The sequence below is a fragment of the Brassica oleracea genome, chromosome C6 (assembly GCF_000695525.1).
Source record: "Brassica oleracea var. oleracea cultivar TO1000 chromosome C6, BOL, whole genome shotgun sequence".
Lineage (NCBI taxonomy): Eukaryota > Viridiplantae > Streptophyta > Magnoliopsida > Brassicales > Brassicaceae > Brassica > Brassica oleracea.
In genome coordinates, this window is record NC_027753.1 from 36,494,023 (window position 1) to 36,516,848 (window position 22,826).

General features: G+C 32.9%; 4 protein-coding genes and 1 pseudogene across 7 annotated transcripts; all 5 read right to left on the bottom strand.

Moving 5' to 3' along the window:
* Window positions 1–4,065: 4,065 nt before the first annotated feature.
* Window positions 4,066–4,750, bottom strand: LOC106298130 (annotated as a pseudogene).
* Window positions 4,751–5,999: 1,249 nt separating this feature from the next.
* LOC106300103 lies at window positions 6,000–7,530 on the bottom strand. 3 transcript variants are annotated; one of them, XM_013736181.1, is made up of 4 exons: window positions 7,430–7,530; window positions 7,045–7,180; window positions 6,499–6,766; window positions 6,000–6,417 (listed from the first exon to the last, which is right to left on the bottom strand). In XM_013736181.1, the coding sequence occupies exons 2-4, from the start codon at window positions 7,087–7,089 to the stop codon at window positions 6,365–6,367; spliced, it is 366 nt and encodes a 121-aa protein (XP_013591635.1). In that variant the 5' UTR covers window positions 7,090–7,180; window positions 7,430–7,530; the 3' UTR covers window positions 6,000–6,364. The 3 variants fall into 3 exon arrangements, with proteins under 3 accessions (XP_013591635.1, XP_013591634.1, XP_013591633.1); XM_013736180.1 differs by having other exon boundaries at window positions 7,425–7,527; XM_013736179.1 differs by having other exon boundaries at window positions 7,421–7,527.
* Window positions 7,531–11,701: 4,171 nt separating this feature from the next.
* On the bottom strand, window positions 11,702–12,750 carry LOC106300102 (putative serine carboxypeptidase-like 52). 2 transcript variants are annotated; one of them, XM_013736178.1, is made up of 5 exons: window positions 12,505–12,750; window positions 12,313–12,366; window positions 12,118–12,231; window positions 11,970–12,015; window positions 11,702–11,890 (listed from the first exon to the last, which is right to left on the bottom strand). In XM_013736178.1, the coding sequence occupies exons 1-5, from the start codon at window positions 12,528–12,530 to the stop codon at window positions 11,810–11,812; spliced, it is 321 nt and encodes a 106-aa protein (XP_013591632.1). In that variant the 5' UTR covers window positions 12,531–12,750; the 3' UTR covers window positions 11,702–11,809. The 2 variants fall into 2 exon arrangements, with proteins under 2 accessions (XP_013591632.1, XP_013591631.1); XM_013736177.1 differs by having other exon boundaries at window positions 12,313–12,431.
* LOC106298131 (21 kDa seed protein-like) lies at window positions 12,724–13,252 on the bottom strand. Its single transcript, XM_013734215.1, has one exon. It carries the CDS (start codon window positions 13,195–13,197, stop codon window positions 12,724–12,726), a length of 474 nt encoding a protein of 157 aa, XP_013589669.1. The 5' UTR covers window positions 13,198–13,252.
* A 7,569-nt stretch (window positions 13,253–20,821) lies between these two features.
* LOC106300101 (alpha-amylase/subtilisin inhibitor-like) lies at window positions 20,822–21,451 on the bottom strand. The gene has a single exon (XM_013736176.1). The coding sequence runs from the start codon at window positions 21,449–21,451 to the stop codon at window positions 20,822–20,824; it is 630 nt and encodes a 209-aa protein (XP_013591630.1).
* Between the last annotated feature and the right edge of the window lie 1,375 nt (window positions 21,452–22,826).

Sequence of the window (22,826 nt, forward strand, 5' to 3'; positions counted from 1 at the left end):
AATAATAAAGATTTGATAACAATTTTTGCATCCTTCTTCATTTTGTTTAATTTTATATTATTAAAAAAATAAACAATCACATTAACCATATAATAAAAAAATTAGTTTTTTTTCTTATATGTTATATTTTGAATTTTTTAAAATGACTTTAAATTATAAAAATGAGGAAACATTATATGTTATATTTTTTTTAAACGACTTTAAAATACAAAAATGAAGACACCTTATATGTTATATTTTTCTTATATGTTAGATTTTTTCGTATATGTTATATTTTGAATTTTTAAAACGACTTTAAATTACAAAAAGTAAGTTTTTCTTAAGTATACGACTAAGAACATTAAAATGACATGTATCAATTCGATGGTTGATTTGAAAGCTTTCAAAACCATATGGAAGATGTGGAAACACCGTAGCCTAATGGTTAAGGTTTAAAGGTTTCTACATCCAAGTCTGGGGTTCGAATTCCAGACTATGCAATTTATTGCAGAATACATGAAATCCAGGTTTCAAATCCCGGAGAGAGCGACTTATTACTGCAGACTACGGAAGAAAGTCTTATAAGGGATCTTCAACATGGTGTTAGTAAATCTAGTCAGACGTGGATCTTCATAGGACGGCTCAGCTGATGCAGTTAGACGTAGATCTTCATAAGGCAGGTAGTATTGTCGGTTGTCAAATCGTCTACGTAATCTTTCTCATAATAGTAATGCCATAATAAATCAACGTTAAAAAAAAAACCATATGGAAGATAAAAGTCAAAATAATTCAACTGTGAAAACAATACTGTTCATTTTTTTCAAGAATGTGTTCGATAGAAAAATAAGATTTTTATGTCATAATTTGTTTAATGTCCAATCCAATCAACCCATGATGTATTAATTATAGTTTTTCCATTATTTTTAATAAAATTGATCCGATCCATCGGAAAGAAATTATATATTAACAACAAAAAATATTTTATATATATAAATAAAATGATCAAATATATAAAAGAAACTATCGAAATATATACAAATAAATTCACCATGCGCAAGGCGCAGGTCTTATCCTAGTATATATTAATTGAGAATCATTAAAAAAATTGTAACCTTAAATTTGTATTAATTACAAAAGATGTTTGCTGATGTGTCACTTAATTATGATGTTAATTTGCAACATAACAATCGATTTAATAATTTGTGAGTCCAACATCAGTTCGCTAGAGAAGGTTATATTAACCATATACAATATTGATGTTATATCACTTAGAATATCACTAGGAAAAATTAGAATAACCATATATATCACTAACATATATATCACTTACAACTAAGTTAGTGATATTCCCTGCATTAGCATTAAACACGCGCGTTTTTGCACATATCATTACAAAAATAAGATAACATAGACACACAAAAAAACTATACAAGCGATAGCTATATATCTCGACATCAAAGACAGGAAAAAACAATATGTTTGATAAACATCATCTTTGCACCTGTACACATTAGTTTATCATATTTTGAGAAGCTGTAGTATTATTCAGACTGCATTGTTCTGTTAAAATTATTGAGATTGAGTGTTTGTCATATGAAGCAAACTTATGCCAGTGATTCGGTTTACTTTTTTGAAGCAACTTCCCTGTGTTTGCTTCTTGTGTCCGGTGATTCGATTTGACACCGTAATGCATTGTTCTTCCTTACGGATAATGTGTCATTGGATACAAATAATAAACTATACTAATGTTTTTATTATGTTTATGTATTTTAAGCTAATGTGCACAATTGCCTAATGTTATGATGCACGAAAAATTTAATCCTTAAACCTTCAAATTGCATAGTTGGAACTATAGATGGTAAAGGATATATTACAGTTTTGTTTTTGGAAGGTGTGAAGTAAATGGTATCTTTGACTTGATTTTTTTTTTTTGAGTGATGAATAAACTTAATATAGCTTGGTGACCAAGTTAAGATGTCATTACTTAATTTATTAATCTTCCACACTTTATGATAAATTAGAATATATGACTACCAAATAATTTGTATTCTTCTTTATCAAGCAAAACTTAATATGGGAACCAATTCATTAGAAATAATACATTAAATATTGTAGAAATTTTAAAAAATACCCAACTAGATTTTGTTAAGTTTTTTAAAACCAAAATTTTTTTGATGCCCAGTTTAATACCCAACAAATTATTTTTCTCACTTTAATACATAAAATTTTAAAATTGCACCTTGTTTATTTTAATTAAAAATACTAATAAGTTTCAAACAAAATTTAAAAAATCTTCAAAATCTAAGAAAATGTAAAACAAAATCTAATTTTATTTCAAGATTTAGGAAAGAATGTAAATAAACTATGTATAAAAAATTTAAAAATATAAAATTAAATTTTGAAGAAAAAATAATTTTTTTTATTTCAGAAACAAAATAAATTGAATATTTACTACTTAAAATTTTTATTACATAATTTAAGATAAAAAATTTAGGTACTTTTATTTCTCAAGCACAAAATAAAATTAGAATTTTCTGAGATTTGTTTGTAAATTTTAGAGATTTTTAAATTTTATTTGAAACTTATTAGTATTTCTTATTAAAATAAATAAAGTTTGAGTATTAAAATGGACACAATTTTAAATGTTTGTGTATTAAAATGAACAAAATAATTTTTGGGGTATTAAAATAGGTATTAAAAACTTAAAAAATTTAGTTAGAATATTTTTATGAAATTTTCCCTTAAATATTTCGTGTATTTTATTTGTGTATATTCTGTTGTCAATAAAAGATAAAAAAAGATACGGTGGCTTTTAATATTTTGTTAGGAAACCCTCAGTACTATGACTATATATATATATATATAGTACGATAGTTCAAGTTCCAATTCACAAACACGATCATCTCTAATTCAAGAAATAATATAATGTCTTCTATGATATAAAGAACATCTTCGGAAAATCTATAGTGAAATTCTTAAAATTAGTGAAAAAAATTAAGTCCAAATCGATCGCCCCATGTTAAATTCAAAATAGGTTTCAATCTACACTTACATTAAAAGTGGTCACGGGCTAACTTATACAATCGAAAACATAATAGTATAGATATATATTCAAAAATTGAGCACATATAAATATTTAATTTGTTAATACTATATGTTTTAAAATTTAATTTTATAAACTCACTCCGCGGGTCTTAGTGGTTATTGTAAAAGAAAAATGTCTATGTGTATAGTTTCCAAGTTATGTGAATCTTAAACAAGAGAGAATTAAAAACAAACAAAGTAACAAAGGAAAGATGTTTTATTCCAGATGTACTGATGATGAACAAAGAAAATAGCCAACATAGTTTCCAAGTTATTATTAGAGGTAAGTTATAACATATATCCTCTTTAATTTCTCTCAGATAATAGACATAGTTGTTTGATCAATAGGAAAGAATTGGAGTGATTTAAATATATCTTCGCACTATGAGAGTTTAAACAGCTTGGAGAGAGAGGAAAGCTCTCCAGGCGCGCGCGCCGTCCCCGTCCGGCCGGCTCGGCGTGGGCTTGAGCTTGGGCTTGGGTCTTAGTGTAGGGCCAAGTTAAGCTCAACGTTTTTGCTATTTCATTTCTAAAAAACAGTATGACATTTGTGTATAAACGACATGTAGTTTGTCTAAAAACGACACGAAGTTTATCTGTTCGAAATGGATCAGAACCGAGTCAACAAGAGAGAAACTTGCGGAGAAAGTTGCTCAAAGTTCCACTCTGAGATCCTTGAGATATTTTCGGAAAACGTTGGCAACAGTTTCGAAAAACCGCTCCTCGTCTCCTCTTTATATATCGACTCTCTTCCTTCTTCATTTTTCAACGTTTTCTGACAACCAAAACCAGCAAATCCTTTAGCGTAAGTTCTAGAGTGTTTCGTAGAAATATTAGTTCGTAGAGGGTCTTCACGAGTGTCGTGTGATAACCCATCCTGGGACTCATATTCGTACAGATCCGTCGCACTAACGGAGCGAATATTAAGAGTTAAGGAAAGAGATTCGTCTAGACTCCATGCTTTTATTTTCGTTACGGTTTCGAATCGTCTATATATTTTCCTTAACATCGTTTCTTTTCATCCAGTTTTCCGGCTTCTACAATAGTCTTGGATAAAGTGTCTGTCCCAGTAGATTTCACGAACACAACCTCGAATGGGGTAGCGAATGGTGGCGTAGAGCCTAAAACTAAACCCCGAACGCCACCTTCCTCATTTTTACCGACATCGATGCAATCGTTACCGTCTCTACAGAATACAAACTTGTAAGCGTTACGTTTTGCTTCAGTTTTCTTGATCTGGAAGAAACTCCTCGACGAATCTTCTCCTCCAGCTTCTGGCTTAGGACCAACCGCTATGAACGACGATCTCCAAGGACTGGGGGCTGTAGTGACCCACCAATAAGTTGACTGAGCGCAGAACGTATTCGATATCCATCTTGATGTTGAGGTTCTCGGATTCGGGAACGAACCCAACTCTAGACCTCCAGTTTGAGAATTTCACGGGAATGCCCCTTTCGACCTCTGAACGCTCCTGTCCGATAAAGAGGGGACACTGGTTGCCGTTGCGGGTGGTGAGAGTTAAGCCGCCACCTTCAGGGCCTCGAATGACAGGGATAACGTAGTAGCTGCCGTGGAATATGATATCACCATCAATGTCGAGAACTGGTCCTGCGTTTGCGGTCGCGGCTAAAACAGTTGTTAAGGCAAGAAGGAAGTAAAAAGAGGATTCATCCTTTTTTGAGTTTATTTAGCTGGGAGATTTGAATGTTACGCTGGACTACATCACGTAACAGACACCCTACCTTATCTCTGCTTCGCTCGTGCATGCCTTCTCCGCTCCTTTCACTGGATTTTGAAGAGCATGACTTCTTTTTATGGAGGAACTCCCCTCATGACCCACCAGATATTTTTTCAGCCTCCAAGGTGTGGAGGCTTGGTTGAGGTCCTCAGCAATCAGCAAAGAACTGAAGCCTCTTGTTCTCCTAATCTTTCAAGCGGCAATTTATTTTCTATGGAAAGAGCGAAATTCCAGATTGCATACTTCTTCAAACAAACCATCTCAAGTTGTTATAAAGGAAATACAACTCCAAATAAGGGCAAGACTTCTGGGTTTGGACAGAGAGAGATGGTCCACTACCCATTCAGTTTCCACAGCAGCTTCGGCACACATAAGAACAACAACATATCTATCTCTTTGGTTTGAAAACTTTCAGCTTCACTAGCCAGGTCCTTCATCATATTATCTGTTTCACACGGGTTGTTTGCCCTTTTAAGTTCTTGTATCTTTTTTTCCTTTATTTTTATGTTGTAAAGGTACTCTGGAGAAGAAGAAACATGAATGAATAAGTATTTAAAAAAAAAAAAAAGATTTGAATGTTACTGGATGAAGAAAATGTGAGTTCATGTGATAGGTATTTATACACAGATGCATATACATGCGCACAAATTGATAATTGAGAAGATGCGTATCTTTTTTACTACACGGTTTTTTACTACACGGTTCTTTAATTTATTTCATTTTACTTTATTTGCTACTAATTCTTAAATTTGTTTGTTTGTTTATTTGTTTTGGTGGGTTTTAGCCTGGTTTGGACCGCATTGGTTCACGGATGAGATCATGTATGTTCACTATAGTTCTGTTTTCTTACAATTATTTTATTTAAACCCCACGAGAAGAAAAAGAACAACTAAAAGCTCCATCAGAGCATGATTATCCCGAAGACCCATTTAAAAATTTTTATTTTTTTTTAATACTTTTAAATAGGAAAAATGAGTTAAGAGACAACATTAAAAAACCCAAACTTTTTTTGTAGTCCATTGCAAATCTTTTAACTAAAGGTTCTTAAAAAAAATTATTAAATATTTTTTTATTAAACTTAAATTTTTTTAATTAAATAAAACATATTAAAAGATAACATCTTAAACATTGATTTTTAAACAAAATATGCCACATGAAAACATTTGAGAATTAGAAGATATGCAAAAATGGCTACATACTAATAAGCAAACAATTCATGAACCATCAAGTACATGCATAATAAGACACTACTACGACATATTTTCAGCTAATAAAACATATGTGAGCATGAAGACACACAGAGAAAAACGTGCGTCTCTGTTCATATCATTGCAAAGATTAGAGAAATGAAATGAAAATGCAGAGCATGCTAACTATCACATAAAGTTCACCTGTTTCAAGGACCATCCATTCATTTTGACTTGTGTTTTTCTCCAACCACTGTCCTTGAACATCTGCATTGTTTCTCCGTAATGAGAATGCATATCCCTGGACAGAGAGACACGGGTTCTGAATCTTGCCATTTGAGTGGCTCATTCAAGTCAGCTAAGCCGTTTGAGTTCTTCACATCCAAGCAAGACCCTGAAGAGTTGCTCTGATGAGAAGCATTCTCTTTTCTAGTTAAAATTTCAACCATTTAGAAGACAAAACTGAACGTAACAGAAAACAATGAAAAATAATTGAATATACATACATACCTGCAAGGCAGAGACTCGAACCTTGGTTGGTCCAAACAGTGGCATGAACGGAGTAGCCACGTTGTAAGAGACGCATGATGAGCCAAGAAGCAACGAAACCAGTCCATCCCGTTACACAAACCAACCCCGTACCGTCCAAGAAAGATGACGCCATCTCACCTCCTCCGTTGTTGTCATCTTCTTCTTTTCTTCCCATGTTCTCTATCTCTATCTCTCTCTCTTGTGGTGTGTGGTGACAGCATAAATCAGAGACTAATAGAACCTGAGCCTGATCACAGCCGGAACCTGAGCCTGATTACAGCCGCTTTACAAACTCGGATCGTATACCAAACAGAATGTTATTTCATTATTCAAATCGAAAACCAGAGATATATTAAGAAATAAAACACAAGAAGAACAATAGATACTCAAAACCAAACACAAATGTGATAGTTTCTTAGATCATTTCAAGAGTATAGTTTAGGTTCGTTTGATGCACAACAACAATCAAATCATAATACAAGGCAGAAGAGTGTTTCTTTAGTGGTTGAAGTTAAAAGATGTTACCTTTTTGCCTCGGATGACAGCTCCTGCTTCACCTTGGACAACCATGTACTTCTCTCCGCCAAGGAATAGACCGGTCAGTGCAAGGTTTCCAGGTTCCTCAGTCTTTCTTGATTCCCTCTATCTCACCAGGCTTCAACTACATAAACCAAGAACACAAAAAGCAATGAGCTTTCAACTGATTAAGAAATGATCATCGTACTAATCCACCAGATCATTTGCATTGTTTTTACAATATACTAATCAAAGTCGAAATCATTCAAAGGTGAATCCTTTGTCATCTGTTCAAGTAAAAATTTTTGGAAAAAAAATCACAGCTTTATAATCAGATCATAGCAATTCAACATCCAATCAGGAAATCCCAGATTGGATCACAAACCTACAATACCACAAAGGGCCTCTCTGCTTGAACTTGAACTTTGACTCCAGAGTATTATCTGAGGAAGAGAGAATCCGATTCATCTGACGCCGAAGAAGATTCGAGGGGAAGCATGGAAGAAGAGAGAGCGACGTGTGTTCAGAAGAGCCGTCTTTTCTGTCACGTTCCTTAGGGTAATTGCTTTTTTTTTTTTTTTTAAATTCTGATATACTAAGAGACGGTTAAGGAACCCGGGTTAATGATGCTCTTAGTTATGTATCTCAGTTAATCTTCAAGGTTCAATGTAGTCAACAGTTTGGTTAACCGTTGATAGTTTTTCTTCTTTCAAAGTGACTACTATAGAGCCGGCTAGATAGTAGGGCGTGGAGTACAACATCTCGAAGCCTAATAGTTTTAAAAGTAATAATCTAACTTTCAATAAAATTTAGTTTACAAAAAAAAAACTTTCAATAAAATTTAATTTACTTATTTTTTTGAAAAAGAGATAATACTCCATTTTTTGGTGTGTTCGAGGACACTAAAACCCTTTTTGAGTATGCCCTGGTGACTACGACATTTTCCGCACATGTTTTTCGATTCTTGTGATATGAGGCTATGAGCGCAAGTCTTTAAAAGACAAAAAGTATAGCTGTCTGTTTCTATAAAACAATTAGTATAATACTATACTTTTTTTTGTCAGCTAGTATAATACTATACGAGCACGTGAAGTTTGAGCTATACAATCAATAATTGAAGATGAGGAATGATCGAAGCCGCTCATCCTTTGAACCTCATAACATTTTCTAAAAGAACTGGTCGGCATCGGAAAATAGTAGCTCTAAACTTAATATTTAGTGACCCTAAGCTACAATAAACATATATAGTTTTTTTTTTTTTTTAATAACTCTGGTATCTGGGCAGCCACATTCCCAACTATCCCCCGAAAGGGGTCCAGCGCCCAACGGAAGAGATGTTAAATCCGTTGTGGCCAAGGCTCGAACCCGGGTGGCGGACAGTACAGCTGTACCTCCTTTACCACCAAGCTACGAACGCTTGATTTAAAACAAACAAACATATATAGTTGATGTTCATATAGGGAAATCCTTCTCTTATTGCATAATGGAAAAAAATATACAGCATTTGCAAAACCATGTGATCATTTGTATATAGATTCCACTTTCCAAGCACCATTTTCTAATTGTTTGTTTTCCCTTTTCGAAAATGGGTTAACTTTACTAATAAAATGGTATGTGCTTCACTAGCTCTATTTCTCTGATTCTATCTACAATATGTTGTAAATTATAATTACAGGACTTTTTTCGGAAAAATAATGGTTATTTCTTTAGAGCATCTCCGATGGTTAACTTCGTTTTTTTCTTCAAAATTTGAAGTTCTTCAAAAAATGAGGCAACATGCTTTCCAATGGTTTGCTTCATATTTTTTTTTTCAAAATTGAAATATTCTAAGTATATTCTACCACCACTTTATAATTAATTATTAATAACATTTTATCCCTTTTCAAATTTACTAATTTTACCCATCTGTTTTATTTTAACATTAATTCGACTCAATTACTATTTATTATAAATTAATAATTATTATATAATACAACTATTACACATAACATAATAAACAAAATATTTTATAAAAAGCACTAAGTTCGTATATCTCTTAAGTGATTAAAAATGTATTTTAAAACAAAAAATGAGCTTATTTTATTCTTAATTCTTCTAAATCGAACATAAAATTCTTAGTAATCAATAATTTCATATTCTTCGTTATTAACATTCAATTAGATAAAAGTAATAGTGTAAAATTTGAAATTAATTGGATGCATTAACACTTTTAATTTGTTTAAGTAAAAAATAACAATAAATAAAAGTTAAGGATTAGTTTGTAATAAAAAAGTTCATCTTAAAAAAATGAAGAACTGAACAGTATTTTTTCAAATTTGAAGAAATAATGTTCAATTCTTCAAAATTTGAAGAAATGAAGAAATAAATGAAGTACCAATGGAATAAAAAATGAAGCACCATTGGAGATGTTCTTATACGTGAAGACTATTCTTCTCTTTTTGTGAAATCTCATAATGAAATAAAAAAAAACAAAGAATAACACGATATCGACTTTTGGAGGATAAAATCGTTGAAATGGATTTATTTTTGTTTAGAGTTTTACTATTATTTACTGAATCATGTTAACAGTACACTATAAGCTATTTATTAATTAGACACCAACCGTAAGGAATCCGATCCAAAAACCACACTTCTCATATAGTTTCTTATTAATTTTATCTTAGGTTTTATTAATGTTCCTATGAATTTTTACATTAGGGGAATAACCAAAAAAGTAATAGATGTGGTGAGCGTAAAGCGAATACGCGAACTTCGGATCTTCAGTCTGACGCTCTCCCAACTGATCTATCCCAACTGATCTATCCCCGCAAGTTGACTATTTAACACTAGGTAAGTATATTATATTATTTCTTCAAAGACCAATCCATGTTGTATATATATATATATAGATATATACTTTGAATATGTAACGCACTTTGAGAGGATGAATAGTAGAATCACAATTTATTGTCCATTATAAGCACAGTCCAACGTCCTCCTTTGCAGAGGTTGGACACTGCTACTGGTCCACCTTATAGGAACATGATAAAACTTTGGCGTTTACTCATTCCCTTTATTCAAACCCCACGACTCAATTAAGAAAAAAATAGTAAACTGTTTAGTGGGTCAGTCTTGCTTTGACAGTAGCAAATGTCATTTTATTTGTAAATCTGTTCATAAAGAAGAAGAATCAAAGAGCAATTTTAGTGTGAGTCTGATATCAAATTATTTAGACTTTTTCCACACAAAAAAGCTCGCGACAAAAGCAAACCAACCAAATACTCAGATCTGCTCCGGCGTCGTCCGGCGCGTTCGCGCGCGTCCGGTCGCCGGAGGCTTCCTTCCTCCTTGCTCTGTTTTCCACTTTGCTTTCCGGTCACTCCCCTCCGCTGTTGCTTTGTTTCGGGCTCTGGTCAAGCGTCTCTTGTTGATTCCGGTGACCGCTAGCGAGGTTCGTCGGAATTTGCTATCGATTCAGCTTCTGTTGGAGTCAAGACGCGGTGGTGTGCAGTGGATTTGGCCGTGGAGTCTGTTTTTTCGTGGCTGAGAGAGAGGATTGTGTTTTCTGAATTTCTTTTAAATTCCGAACCCGCACTTTACTGTGTTAGTAAGTACTGTCGTGTCTACAGGTCTAATTTTAGGGGTCAAAGAGATGTTTCACTTTGCGAGACCATTTCTAGTGTTTGAGAGGATCGAAAGGAGATAGATGTTAATTCTGGAGCTTTTGCTTCAGTAATGGTCGATTGCCGCTGATTTGCTCGTGTTAATTTTGGATTTGGAGTGGTTTTTATCTAGTTACCGGCTGTTGAATAAGACGTAGTCGGGAAGCTTTCTTAGGCTTTGCCTTAGGGTGATGGTATGATGGTGCGTATGAGGCGCGTGGAGAACTCTTTCAAGGTCCAATGGCGAGACTTAGTTGGGGTTGAAGGGTGTTTACAGCGACGGTTAAAGATTCTAACCTCTTTTAGTTCAGTTATATGTATTGGTGATGTTCGTGTGCTTCCAGTCCTCCTTGTTACTCCTTTCTACTGGTGTTAGTGGTTGATGAGGTCTCGGTAGGTAAGTTCATCTTCGAGTGCATGGTTGAGCATTCCTTACTGAAGCTTAGTTTTCACTTTTCTGCTTTTTGTCTCCTTTTTCGTGGTTATATATTAGCTTTAAGAGTGTGTGTTATGTTTATCTCTTGGCTCCGGGTGGTACTTGTTACCTCGCCGACTTTTGGCTTCAGACATTGTCGTTATTGTATGCGTGTAACCGAATGTTTGATATAATCTTAATCTACTAGATGACAAAAAAAAAAGTGTGAGTCTGATAGAAGGAATTACTATTTAATTTATATGGATGTCAACTCTTGATTTTATATTGGACATAGAAATTAAGCAATTGTACATCTCTTGAGAAGATGATCATCCAGTATTTAATTTGCAAACCTTTCACGAGCACTCTTTATTTATTGACCTCGTGCTTTAGGAGTTTTCACTGCCGTCGATATGATGCACAGCGAACATGTACACTGAATTTGATACATCCAAAAATAAATAAAAATACGAGAAACTCTTACATGCTCAAGTTTACTTGATCTTTGTTTTGCTTCCTTCTATAAATAAGTGAAATGCAACTGTAGCAATCTTGGAAGGCAACATTCATGTAGTTGTTTACTTAGTAAATTAACAAATTATGAGTTTTATTTCAAGTCGCTTAAAAGACCAAAGTGTTCTTACATATTTGGAGAATGTGTGTACTAGAGTATGTACACATTTTGATAGAATAATATAATCGTAATTAATTTCCTCTTTTACAGAGGTTGGCCATTGATCCACCTTTGGAACATTATAGAACTTTCATCTGGTTTGTACTCCGGCGTGTGCCCACCTCCCTGTAATTGAAATCCACAACTCTCAATAAAAACGTTGAGTGGAAATTAAAAAAAAGAAGAAAGAAGAGGAAAGACTTGCTTTGATAGTAGCAAATGTCATCTTATTTGCATAAGTCCTTGTGTATCTGCCAAGTAAGAGTCAAGAGTAATCTCAACGTGCATTTGATAGGACGAATGAACAAGAAATGGAAACAATTAATTAAGGAAAGATAGGTGCACATATATACCCAGCGATTTGATCGTTGATCATCCATGGCCTCCAGTCATCGATAATAGAATAGTTGAGAGACCTTATCCAAGCTTGGGTTCCAAGATAAGGCACTGCCATATCGTGATCACCACTGTTCACCAAAATCCGCACAAAGTTACATAAATCCTTGAACTAAAAGAAAAAAAGTTTACCGAAAAGTTAAAACTCTGACCTGAAGATGAGAGAACGATAGCCACTGGTACTGTTATTCTTATGGTAAGGTACGCTGCTTATAATGTCATATGTGTAAGGAATACCATATTTACATCGTATCCATTCCCCTATACTCTCCTACCAATCATATAGATCGCTTCATATATGAGACTAGGCAAAATCTGTTAAAAATAATTAATTATATATACACCTCATTGATTTGAAGAGCTTTTGCATACGGTTTTGTCATTGGCCCAGTATGTAGCTAACAAACAGCGATAATACTGCAAAATCAAAACTTATAAGTGTACTTTAAGAAACAGTTTTTTATTAAAAATTAAGAAACAATTTCTTATATTTTCCTAAGAACCCCGCCGTAAAAAACCCTGGATAATGATGCTATTAGATAACCTATTTTTATGTGGGCATTCTATAAGGGAAAATGTTTCTGCTTTTTTTTTTTGATCTGGAAGAAACTCCTCGACGAATCTTCTCCTCCAGCTTCTGGCTTAGGACCAACCGCTATGAACGCCGATCTCCAGGGACTGGGGGCTGTAGTGACCCACCAATAAGTTGACTGAGCGCAGAACGTAGGTTCGATATCCATCTTGATGTTGAGGTTCTCGGATTCGGGAACGAACCCAACTCTAGACCTCCAGTTTGAGAATTTCACGGGAATGCCCCTGTTGACCTCTGAACGCTCCTGTCCGATAAAGAGGGGACACTGGTTGCCACGACGGGAGACGAGAGTTAGGCCGCCACCTGTAGGGCCCCAGATGAGGGGGAGAACGTAGTAACTGCCGTTTAATATGATATCACCATCAATGTCGAGAACTGGTCCTGCGTTTGCGGTCGCGGCTAAAACAGCTGTTAAGGCAAGAAGGAAGTAAAACATAGGATTCATCCTTTTTTGAGTTTATTTAGCTGAGAGATTTGAATGTTACTGGATAAAGAAAATGTGAGTACATGTGACTGGTATTTATACACGGATGTGTATTACATGCGCACACATTGGGACTGAGAAGATGCCCATTTCTACACGGTTCTTTATTTTATTTTATTTGCTACTAATTCTTAAATTTGTTTGTTTATTTATTTTTTTGTGGGTCTTAGCCTGGGTTGGACAGTTGGTTAAGGGATAAGAGCATCATTACCCTGAAACCCCAAATGGGGTTTCTTAATTTTTTTTTTTTTTTTTTTACTTTTTTGAATTAAAAAAGAAAAAAAAAACACCAATCGTGAGCCGCCACGTGTTAGTGGAGCCCGCGAATAGTGTAAGAAACCCTTAAGAACCGACTACTATTTAGTAGTTTTTGTAACCGGTTTCTTAAAAAAAAATGGGTCCTACGCGGGACCCATATGCTAAGAAACCCTCTAGTATACCCGGATAAAAATGCTCTAAGATCATGTATGTTCACTATAATTCTGTTTTCTTATTACAAGTTTTTTTTTGTCAGCTAGTATATACGAGCACGTGAAGTTTGAGCTATAAAATCAATGATTGAAGATGAGGAATTGATCGAAGCCGCTCATCCTCTGAACCATAAGATTGTTTTAAAACAAGTGGTTGGCATCGAAAATTAGTAGCTCTAAACTTAATGCTTAAAGCCAGTTAAGAAGCACCGGTCCAACCATTGTGTATTTTTTTAATGAACCTAAGCCAGAATAAACATATATAGTTGATGTCATATAGGGAAATCCATTTTTATTGCATAATGGAAAAAATATATACAGCATTTGCATAACCATGTGATCATTTGTATATAGGTTCCACTTTCCGAGCACCATTCTCTAATTGTTTGGTTTTCTTTTCCTATAATGGGTTAACTTTACTAATAAAATGGTATATGCTTCACTAGCTATTTCTCTGATTCTATCTACAATATGTTGTAAATTATAATTACAGGACTTTTTTCAGAAAATAATCGTTCATCCTCTATACGTGATGACTATTCTTCTCTTTTGTGAAATCTCAGAATGAAGTAAAAAACAAAGAATAACACGATATCGAACTTTTGGAGAATAAAACCATTGAAGTGGATATATTTTTGTTCAGAGTTATACTATTAATTACTCCCTCTGTTTTTAATATAAGTCGTTTTAGAGAAATTTTTATGTTCTGAAAAACCGAAAACGTCATATAATTTGGAACATAAAAATTTTACATGGTAAGACACATTTTCTCTTTTCTTTACTTACAAAGACACATTGTGTCTTTAACACACTTTATATGTAGGGCTTTCCCATTTTGAGACGAAAATGCCCCTTCTTGAAGCTAACGGGAAATCTGATCGTTTTAAAAAAATAAGCCAAACATAACTTGGTTTCTGTTGTTTGCAATAAATGAACATTAATTTCACGGACAATCTATTGGTGGAAATATGTTTTGGTAGACAAAAATAACGTGGATGTGTTTATGGTGGACAAATTGTTGTGGATAGGAAAATCATGTTAGAGTTCAGATTTAATGTGGATACGTTACCGTGGACATGAATTTACGAGCCTAAGTATCATGTACAAAATTTTGGACAAATTGATATGGAAAAATGTTCTCCCAACACAATGTGCCTCTAAAGGTAACTGGTAACATAGAATGTGTCTTAGGGGGGTAAATTTTCATGATTTTGATTATTTTGTTTCTTAAGTGCAGATGGCTGAGATGTGTTTGGTGATATGTAGAGAATGAGTCTGTGGTTCGGAGGTAAATGGAAGTTCGCTGTGGACAAAAAAAGATGTGTGGACGGGAGATGCGTGGACATGAGATGCATGGACGGGAGACGCGTGGAGCCACTTACACCACCACTATAACTACCCTCACGTCTTACACCACAGCCTACATAACCACCACCGCCTCCACTGCGGTATCCATCGCTTCCTCCACTCTATCCACTACCACTGTATCCACCACCGTCTCTTCCACTTGAGTAGCCACCTCCACCAACCACCACCATTGTATCCACACTCACGTCTTCCACCATCACCTCCATAACCACCACCGCCTCCGTTGTGGTATCCATCGCTTCCTCCACCACGGTCTCCACTGCAACCGCCATCGTTTCTACGGGACTGGGCTTCGCTCGTTAGTAGAGATTGAGATCGAGGAATAGATATCGAGATTCTGAGATTGAGAAATAGAGATTGAGATCGAGAAATAGAGATTGAGATTCCGAGATTGAGATATAAAGATCGAGAAAAGGCGAAAGTGAAAAAGAGTATTAGGGACAGTCTCAGATGGAGAAGATTAGAGTTCAATCTCTCTAACCTCTCATGTCTGAGTTTGATATCTGGATCTAGAATATGTCAAGGGAGAAATGATTTTAACGATTTTGTATAAAGTGAAGAGATAAGGTTTGGTTATTAGTTAGAGAAAAAGAAATATTGTATTTGAAAAAAGAGAGTAAAAAAGCAGATCAGTTTGGTTAGTTAGAAGAAAAGAGAACGAGAGACATCATCTCTCTTAACTTAGTTGGAGGTTATCCTGGTAAATTTGCAATGAAAAAGTATGCTAAAGATTCAATGTGTCTTTTAGTGAAATTGGAAACTCAAATTGTGTTTCCAAACGTTGTTTTTTCTTTACAAAGATGTGTTCTTCTATGGCTTTCGGTTAGGAAGACAAAGAGGCAAAATCAAAATGTAAAATGAGAAAGTCAATTTATGAACTGTTCCACTTCCATCATCTTTTTTTCTGTTATATAGTGTTAACATTCAAGTGAATCCTTTAAAATAAATGTTACTAGTTTATTTGATTTGCATGATTATTTGCAGATGAAGATATTAACAATAAAAAGTGAAATATATGGTTGTTTAAGCAGGATAAGAGTTAAAAAAAATAAGAAGATGAATATAAGAGCATGCGCAACGGTGAGACTCATTTGGAGTCTTTAGCGACAAGGGCATTTCGGATTAATTCTGGATATTTTGGATTTAAAAAAAAAAAAAAAGATGACCATTCACCGGCCGCCACGTAGTCGTGGGGACCCGCAAATAGTGCAAGGATTCACTAAGAAAGAGTCCTTATTTATGAATTTTAAGGATTGAATCCTTAGCTTTTGGTAGGGTCCACTGATTATTTAATTATTTTTTCTCTAAGGACTCCCACTTAAGGATTCCCATTGCGGATGCCCTAAGAATCTAGAGAGTAATGCATATATAAACTGCATAACCAATTGAATTTTTCTACGTAAGCTATTTGGATTAATCTTTTAGTTACCGTAGTTTTCGGTAAATTTTGTAAATTGTGTACAATTTAGTAAATCACGTATACCTTTGTTGTTTCAAGTAGTTGACAAAAACATTTATTGTTTGAAGTCAAAATTATTTTATCTTGGTCATTATAATTCCTAAAGTCATGCTTAACTATACTTGATTTAGTAGAATAAAAGTCTTGACTATGCATATAAGTGTAATTGATTTTTTTCAATAATAAGTATCTGGTTTTTTTTGGCATCAATAAGTACCGGATTTTGTTTTGCAATATGTATTTTAAAAATTAGTCATATTGCGCGAAATATTTAGGGGGTTATTGATAAACTTTGAAAATTTTGAGATTTCATTGTTATTGGTTATTGGATTTCAAAAATCTTAATAGAATCCATTGTTATTGGTTTAAAAAAAATTGAAATTCATTCAAATCTCTTATTATTCAAAAAATTTAGTTATTATTGATTCTCTAATTTTAAATAAATCTAGTGTTATTGATAGATAAATTCTATTCATTTTTACTCATAAAACTCAACTTTCAAAATATCATATGTATCCATGTGATAAAAAACTAGAAAATAAAATAATAATACTTATCAAATATCTATTGCAATTCAAATTCAAATTATTTTTATATTGTTTTATCATTTTTGAATATATAATTATTTAATAAATATAAAATATTTAAAAAATAGTTTCAAAAAAGCATTTTTGAATTTTAAAAGAAAATTTGAAAAAACAAATTCAAAAAGAAATCGAAAAATTACTAAAAATTTATAAAAAGTTCAAATTAAAAAAAATATAATTCGATTTTTTTAAAAATATTATAATTATAATTTTTGTTATTTATATATCTATAAGGCAATGGGTAAAATAGTCTTTTGCCTTTTTAATGAAACATTTTTGGTCATTTTTCTCTTTGAATGTTCTTTTAGGATAAAATTTAAAAGAAACTATTTAAGAGAATTGCCCAGTTTTGTATGTATCTCTATTTATTTTTAATTTGAAAGAAAATAAATAAATAAGCATTCTCGGCTCAACTCAGCTCATAGCGAGCTCGGCTCTTTCATGAGCTAGCTCAGCTCAACTCATTTATTATATGAGTTTCAATATGTAAACTCGAACGCAGATCATCTAGATCATGAGTTAAATGAGCTAACTCTTGATCTACATAAAAATAATAATTGTAAATTAAATTAAATAGTGATAAAATAACTTCTATAATATTGTTTAAATTTGAAATATTAAAAAAAATTCAAAACATAAATATTAAATACTAAATAAAAACCAACACATGAAAAAAATACAATAAAAAAACACCTAATATAAATTAAATTAAAGCAAAATCAATGATCCAAAACTATTAATCATAACTTAACGAGAGTTCTGAATTACGATAAGCAAAAGCGTGAGAGAAGTATGTCAAATTTGGGATCAATGAAGTTTGTGAGAGAGATGATATGGTTAATGTGGGTTTATATAGAAGATTTTGATAATTCCTAAACAATATAGTTTTTTTTTTCTTTCTTCGAAAAAGTTATAGATAACTTTTAAAAGTTTAATTTCCATATTACTTATATGTATCTTTTACATTTTAATTTAGAAAATAAATATGATTAATATAGAAATTATCTTTTAAGAATATTTGCTTTGACATTTTAATTTTAGAAGATAAATATGATAAATATAGAAATTATCTTTTTTTTACATAAAAAATAGAAGTTATCCAAATATAATATAATATATAACTGTAAGTATAAAAAAGAACGAGCTCATGAGCCAGCTCATGTTCATTAAAGATCGTTCATATAACTCGTGATCTAATTTAAGCTCGGTCATTACACTCATTTATTAAATGAGGTTAAAATATAGAGATCACGTTCATGAAAAAACGAGCCGAACTGAGCCAGCTCATGAGCTATAGCTCATTTTGACACCCTTTGCTATATGATTTAGAAAAAATAAATAAATTATATATTTACTTTACAAAAAAAACGAAAGAAAAGAGGTAATACAAATTCATGAAAGTCTATACCAATCTAAAAAGTTATTACCAAATTTCATAAGTCAATGTATGTCACAATCTACGTAACTTTTTTAAATCTAGCAATTCTTAAAATTCACAAATTCTATACAAATTCATCTCCCAATAATCTCTCCTTAGTAAATAAATAAAATAATAGGTGCGGTGAGGGAGTCTCTCCCAACTGAGCTACCCGCAAGGTAATTATATCATATTTTTTCACCGCACCAAATTTTCTTCACTGTTTTTCCAGTGAAATGCAAATGAACCAAGCTAGAACTGCTAAGAATTTGTTAATTTGTTTGTTACCGTTGGTTAACGGATGTATGTTCACTATAGCTCTGGTTGGGATCGAAAATTAGTAGCTAAACTCTTGAAAGCCACTCAGAAGAAACTTGTATACAAAGGAAATATCTTATATATTAAAACAGAAGTTACAACCTTGATTCATGTGTGATTTTTAAAAAAATGGACCCAATGGACCTATTCCTATAAAGTCGTGTTACATTTAATTTATAATCTTATCATTTAAATTTTTGGTCTACCAGAAATTTTTATTGGCCTATCAATAGTTAGATTTAAACAATACATGATCTATTAGATTTATAGATAGTATAAATTAAATATATATAATTTAATGGTGTAATATTATACCTCAATATGTTAAATATTTGTCGATGTTAACTTTTAAAATTATAAAGATTTTTTTTAAATAACAAAAATCATATTATCTACCAATGAATAATCTTTACTACCTTAAACCAATGAAAACAAATTTTAAACTATATAGTTTATTTTAAAATTTAAACAAAAACTAAATGTTTAATTATTTACTCGATTATATAATCTATGAAGCGAAAAGTTTAATTTTTTAAAAACTTTCTACATTTGTGAAATGTTACAATATCTTTGAATATGACAATAAAACAATATTTTACTAATCTTTATATATATAGTTACGATTTTAATAATGAAATAATAATCCGAAAATATATATATAGAAGAAGATACAAATACATGTGAAAGTTTGAAACAATCTATTCAATGAAAAAATAGTAAAGTTAGAAATATATAGAAGGGCTTGTATCGCAGTGGTCCCCCTTCTCACAGACGACTGCCAGAGGTCACAGGTTCGACTATCTGTCGGCGCGGTGGTACTATGACTCTCCAAAAAAATCCTAAGGGATTTTCGTGGATTTGGGGCACCGGTGGAGTCTAGTCACTATAAAAAGTTTACCCAAAACAGTTTTTCATCCCAAAAAAAAAAAAAAAGAGTATGTGCTTCACGAGCTCTATTTATTTAAATCTTTCTAAAATATGTTACAAGACATTTTCCAGAAAACACTTCGGTCATCCTTTGTACATGAAGGCTACTCTCCTCGTGCTGTAAAATCACAGATTAAAAAACATAGAAGAACACGAATTATTTTTTTTTTAAAAATAGAGGATAAAACAATTGAAGTGAATATGTTTTTAGAGTTTTACTATTAATTATGTGAGTAATGCTAATGGGTACGGTACACTAATCTGTGCTTACCACTATATATGAAACCTTTCGTTCCATAGATCGTTGCCTGCCAAGTAAGGAAGCAGAGGGATTTGTGATGGCTATTGGAAGGTAGCGACAAAAGGGAGACGACGAGTTGAATGGAGTAGAGAGACTGAGAAGCTGAGCGAAGTGATTCCAAATTGATCCGGAGAAGCAGCAGTCAAAATAAAGATGGTTTCTTGATTGATATGCCTGATTGCAGAGGAGACAGTTTGTGCCGGTTTGCAACCCCCATGAGATCATGCGATCCCTAGTTGGTGTCGGTTTACAATTTTACACTTACATTCTTCATACATATGCATTACTCGCCAGTAATCCAATTTTCATCGGAATATTCTGCCACATAATTATCCTTCTGTTGTCATTGTCTTTTTCCTCTGACTTCATATATTGAATTTGTGAACAGGTAAAATAATTTTCTTAAACATTTTGGTATAGTTTAATTTTCATCAATTTCACTCGATCATATATATTTGCATGAATTAATCGACTGTAGTATACGTGGTGCAGACTGCAGCGGTGTTAGATAATCTTTTATATATATATATACATGTGTGTGTGTGACCATTCTAAAAGAGAAACTGTTTCTGTTTGATTTTCAAGTTATGTGAATCATAAACTAGAGAGAGAGAGAATGAAAAAGAAAAAGAAACAAAGGAGAGATGGTCGATGAACAAACAAAACAGCCAGCACAGATAGAGTTATATTATTAGTCGTAAGTTATAACTCTCTTAAGTTTGTAGTCTTTAATTTCTCTCAGATAATAGACACAGTCTTGGACGAAGTCCCAGTAGCTTTCACGAACCGAACCGGGAATGGCTTAGCGTATGCAAACCTTGCAACCAAACGTCGAACGCCACCACCCACAAGTAACCCAACAGTCTCGCAAGTGTTACCGACAGGACAACTCGCAATATTGTAAACGCCAACATCTTCAGTTTTCTTGATCTGAAAGAAAGCGTTGATCGAATCTTTTCCAGCACCTGGCTTAGGACCAACCTTTATGGAAAGCGAATGTAACCATGGATCGTCCCCAATGCCCCACCAATAGGTTGGCTGGACACAAATCGTAGCTTTGCCATCCATCTCGATGTTGAGCCTCTCTGATTCAGGAACGAACCCAACTTTAGACTGCCAGTTTGAGAATTTAACTGGAAAGCCCCTGTTCACCTTTGAACCTTCCTGCCCAATATAATAGGGACATTTTAGCCAAGGATCGGCCGAGAGATTCAGGCCGCCACCAATAGCGCCGACGATGGCAGGGAGAACAAAGTAACTGCCGTTGGTTATGATATCACCATCACTGTCGAGAACTGGTTCGCCGGCATTTGCTGTGGTGGCCAAAACAACGGTTAAGGCAATAAGGAAGTAAAACATAGGTTTCATCCTTTTTGAGTTTATGTGAGTTGATTAGATTTGAGTGTTACTGGATGAAGAAAATGAGAGTTCATGTGATCGGTATTTATACACGGATGTGTACACATACATGCACAAACGTACAGCTTTGTATACGCTTAGGTTTTTAATTATTAACTTTAAAATTAAGCAAATGCATCGAGAGTTGAGATGATACCTATCTTTTTTAGTATTTTTGTTTACTCCGCTTACCTTGCAGGCAGGCTTTTAATTTTTTAAATAAAACAATTGCTAGGAACGCTTCTTTAGTTTTGTCTTTTTCTATTATGCGTCAACTATAACCAGGCAAGTGATTCACGAGCTCTATTTATTTAAGGATCACTTAGCTCACTTAGAGCATCATTAACAGGGTTCTTAGGACGGGGCTCTTAACGGAATATAAGAACTCGACTCTTAATTTTTAACTGAAAATGCTAAGAGTCGGCTCTTAAATAAGAGATTTAAGAGCCGACTCTTAACTTTTTCAGTTAAAAGTTAAGAGTCGGGTTCTTATATTCTGCTAAGAACCATGTACTAAGAACCCTGCGTTAATGATGGTCTTAGGCGCAGAATGAAATAGTTTATTAGATTGTTTGTTATACGCTGTACTGAGAAATTTGTTGTATAGTACTTTTTTTAAATGTATATCAATATATTCGTTCGGATTCAGTTGATCTATTCGGATTTCGGATTTCGGATTTTTAAAGTTAAAAATTTAGATCTTATTCGGATATTTACAAATTTTAGTTTGGATTTGGTTCGAATTACTGCGGATTCAGTTCGGATTCGAGTCCGGATATCCATTCTAATTACATATTTTTTTAACAAAAATCCAAATATACTCAAGTCCTCAAAATCTTAAAAGTACAATAATATAAAACGTAAAAAAATGAATAATGTAAAACTAAATATTTAAATTTACATAATAATTAGTTCAATTTAAATATTTGGATGGAGAACAAATAAATATTATCACTATTTTGAACATTTACTGTTATTTTTAGATATTTTTATATTTTTATATTTACTAGTGACTATGTTAATAATTTTTAGATATTTTTATATTTTTGAATATCTAGTAGATATAAAATTTAAAATAATTAATATATTTAAATATATAATTGTGATTTAGATATTTTGGTATCCAAAATATTTTAGTTTGGATTAGATTCGAATCTGGTTATCTGGATATTAAACTTTTAAATTCATCTTAGTACTTAATCAGTTTTAGTTTGTGTTTTAGTATTACTTTCAAATATAGTTCGGTTTAGTTTTTCTGATCCATATATTTTACTCATACTTAATTTCTTCAACTAATATAAAACAAAATAAAATAAATGTAAAACAAATATTCTTGGCATATTTA

What these genes read in the sequence shown, in the direction of transcription:
- LOC106300103 (XM_013736181.1), bottom strand. Translation starts at nt 7,089, where the DNA reads ATGGTTGTCCAAGGTGAAGCAGGAGCTGTCATCCGAGGCAAAAAG. An exon ending in CTGTCATCCGAGGCAAAAAG is followed by an intron (nt 6,767 to 7,044) that starts GTAACATCTTTT and finishes GGCTGTGATCAG; the next exon opens with GCTCAGGTTCTATTAGTCTC. An exon ending in TTCGAGTCTCTGCCTTGCAG is followed by an intron (nt 6,418 to 6,498) that starts GTATGTATGTAT and finishes AATTTTAACTAG; the next exon opens with AAAAGAGAATGCTTCTCATC.
- LOC106300102 (XM_013736177.1), bottom strand. Translation starts at nt 12,543, where the DNA reads ATGACAAAACCGTATGCAAAAGCTCTTCAAATCAATGAG. An exon ending in TATCGTTCTCTCATCTTCAG is followed by an intron (nt 12,232 to 12,312) that starts GTCAGAGTTTTA and finishes TTTGGTGAACAG; the next exon opens with TGGTGATCACGATATGGCAG. An exon ending in TGACATTTGCTACTATCAAA is followed by an intron (nt 11,891 to 11,969) that starts GCAAGTCTTTCC and finishes TTTCAATTACAG; the next exon opens with GGAGGTGGGCACACGCCGGA.
- LOC106298131 (XM_013734215.1), bottom strand. Translation starts at nt 13,197, where the DNA reads ATGAATCCTATGTTTTACTTCCTTCTTGCCTTAACAGCTGTTTTAGCC.
- LOC106300101 (XM_013736176.1), bottom strand. Translation starts at nt 21,451, where the DNA reads ATGAAACCTATGTTTTACTTCCTTATTGCCTTAACCGTTGTTTTGGCC.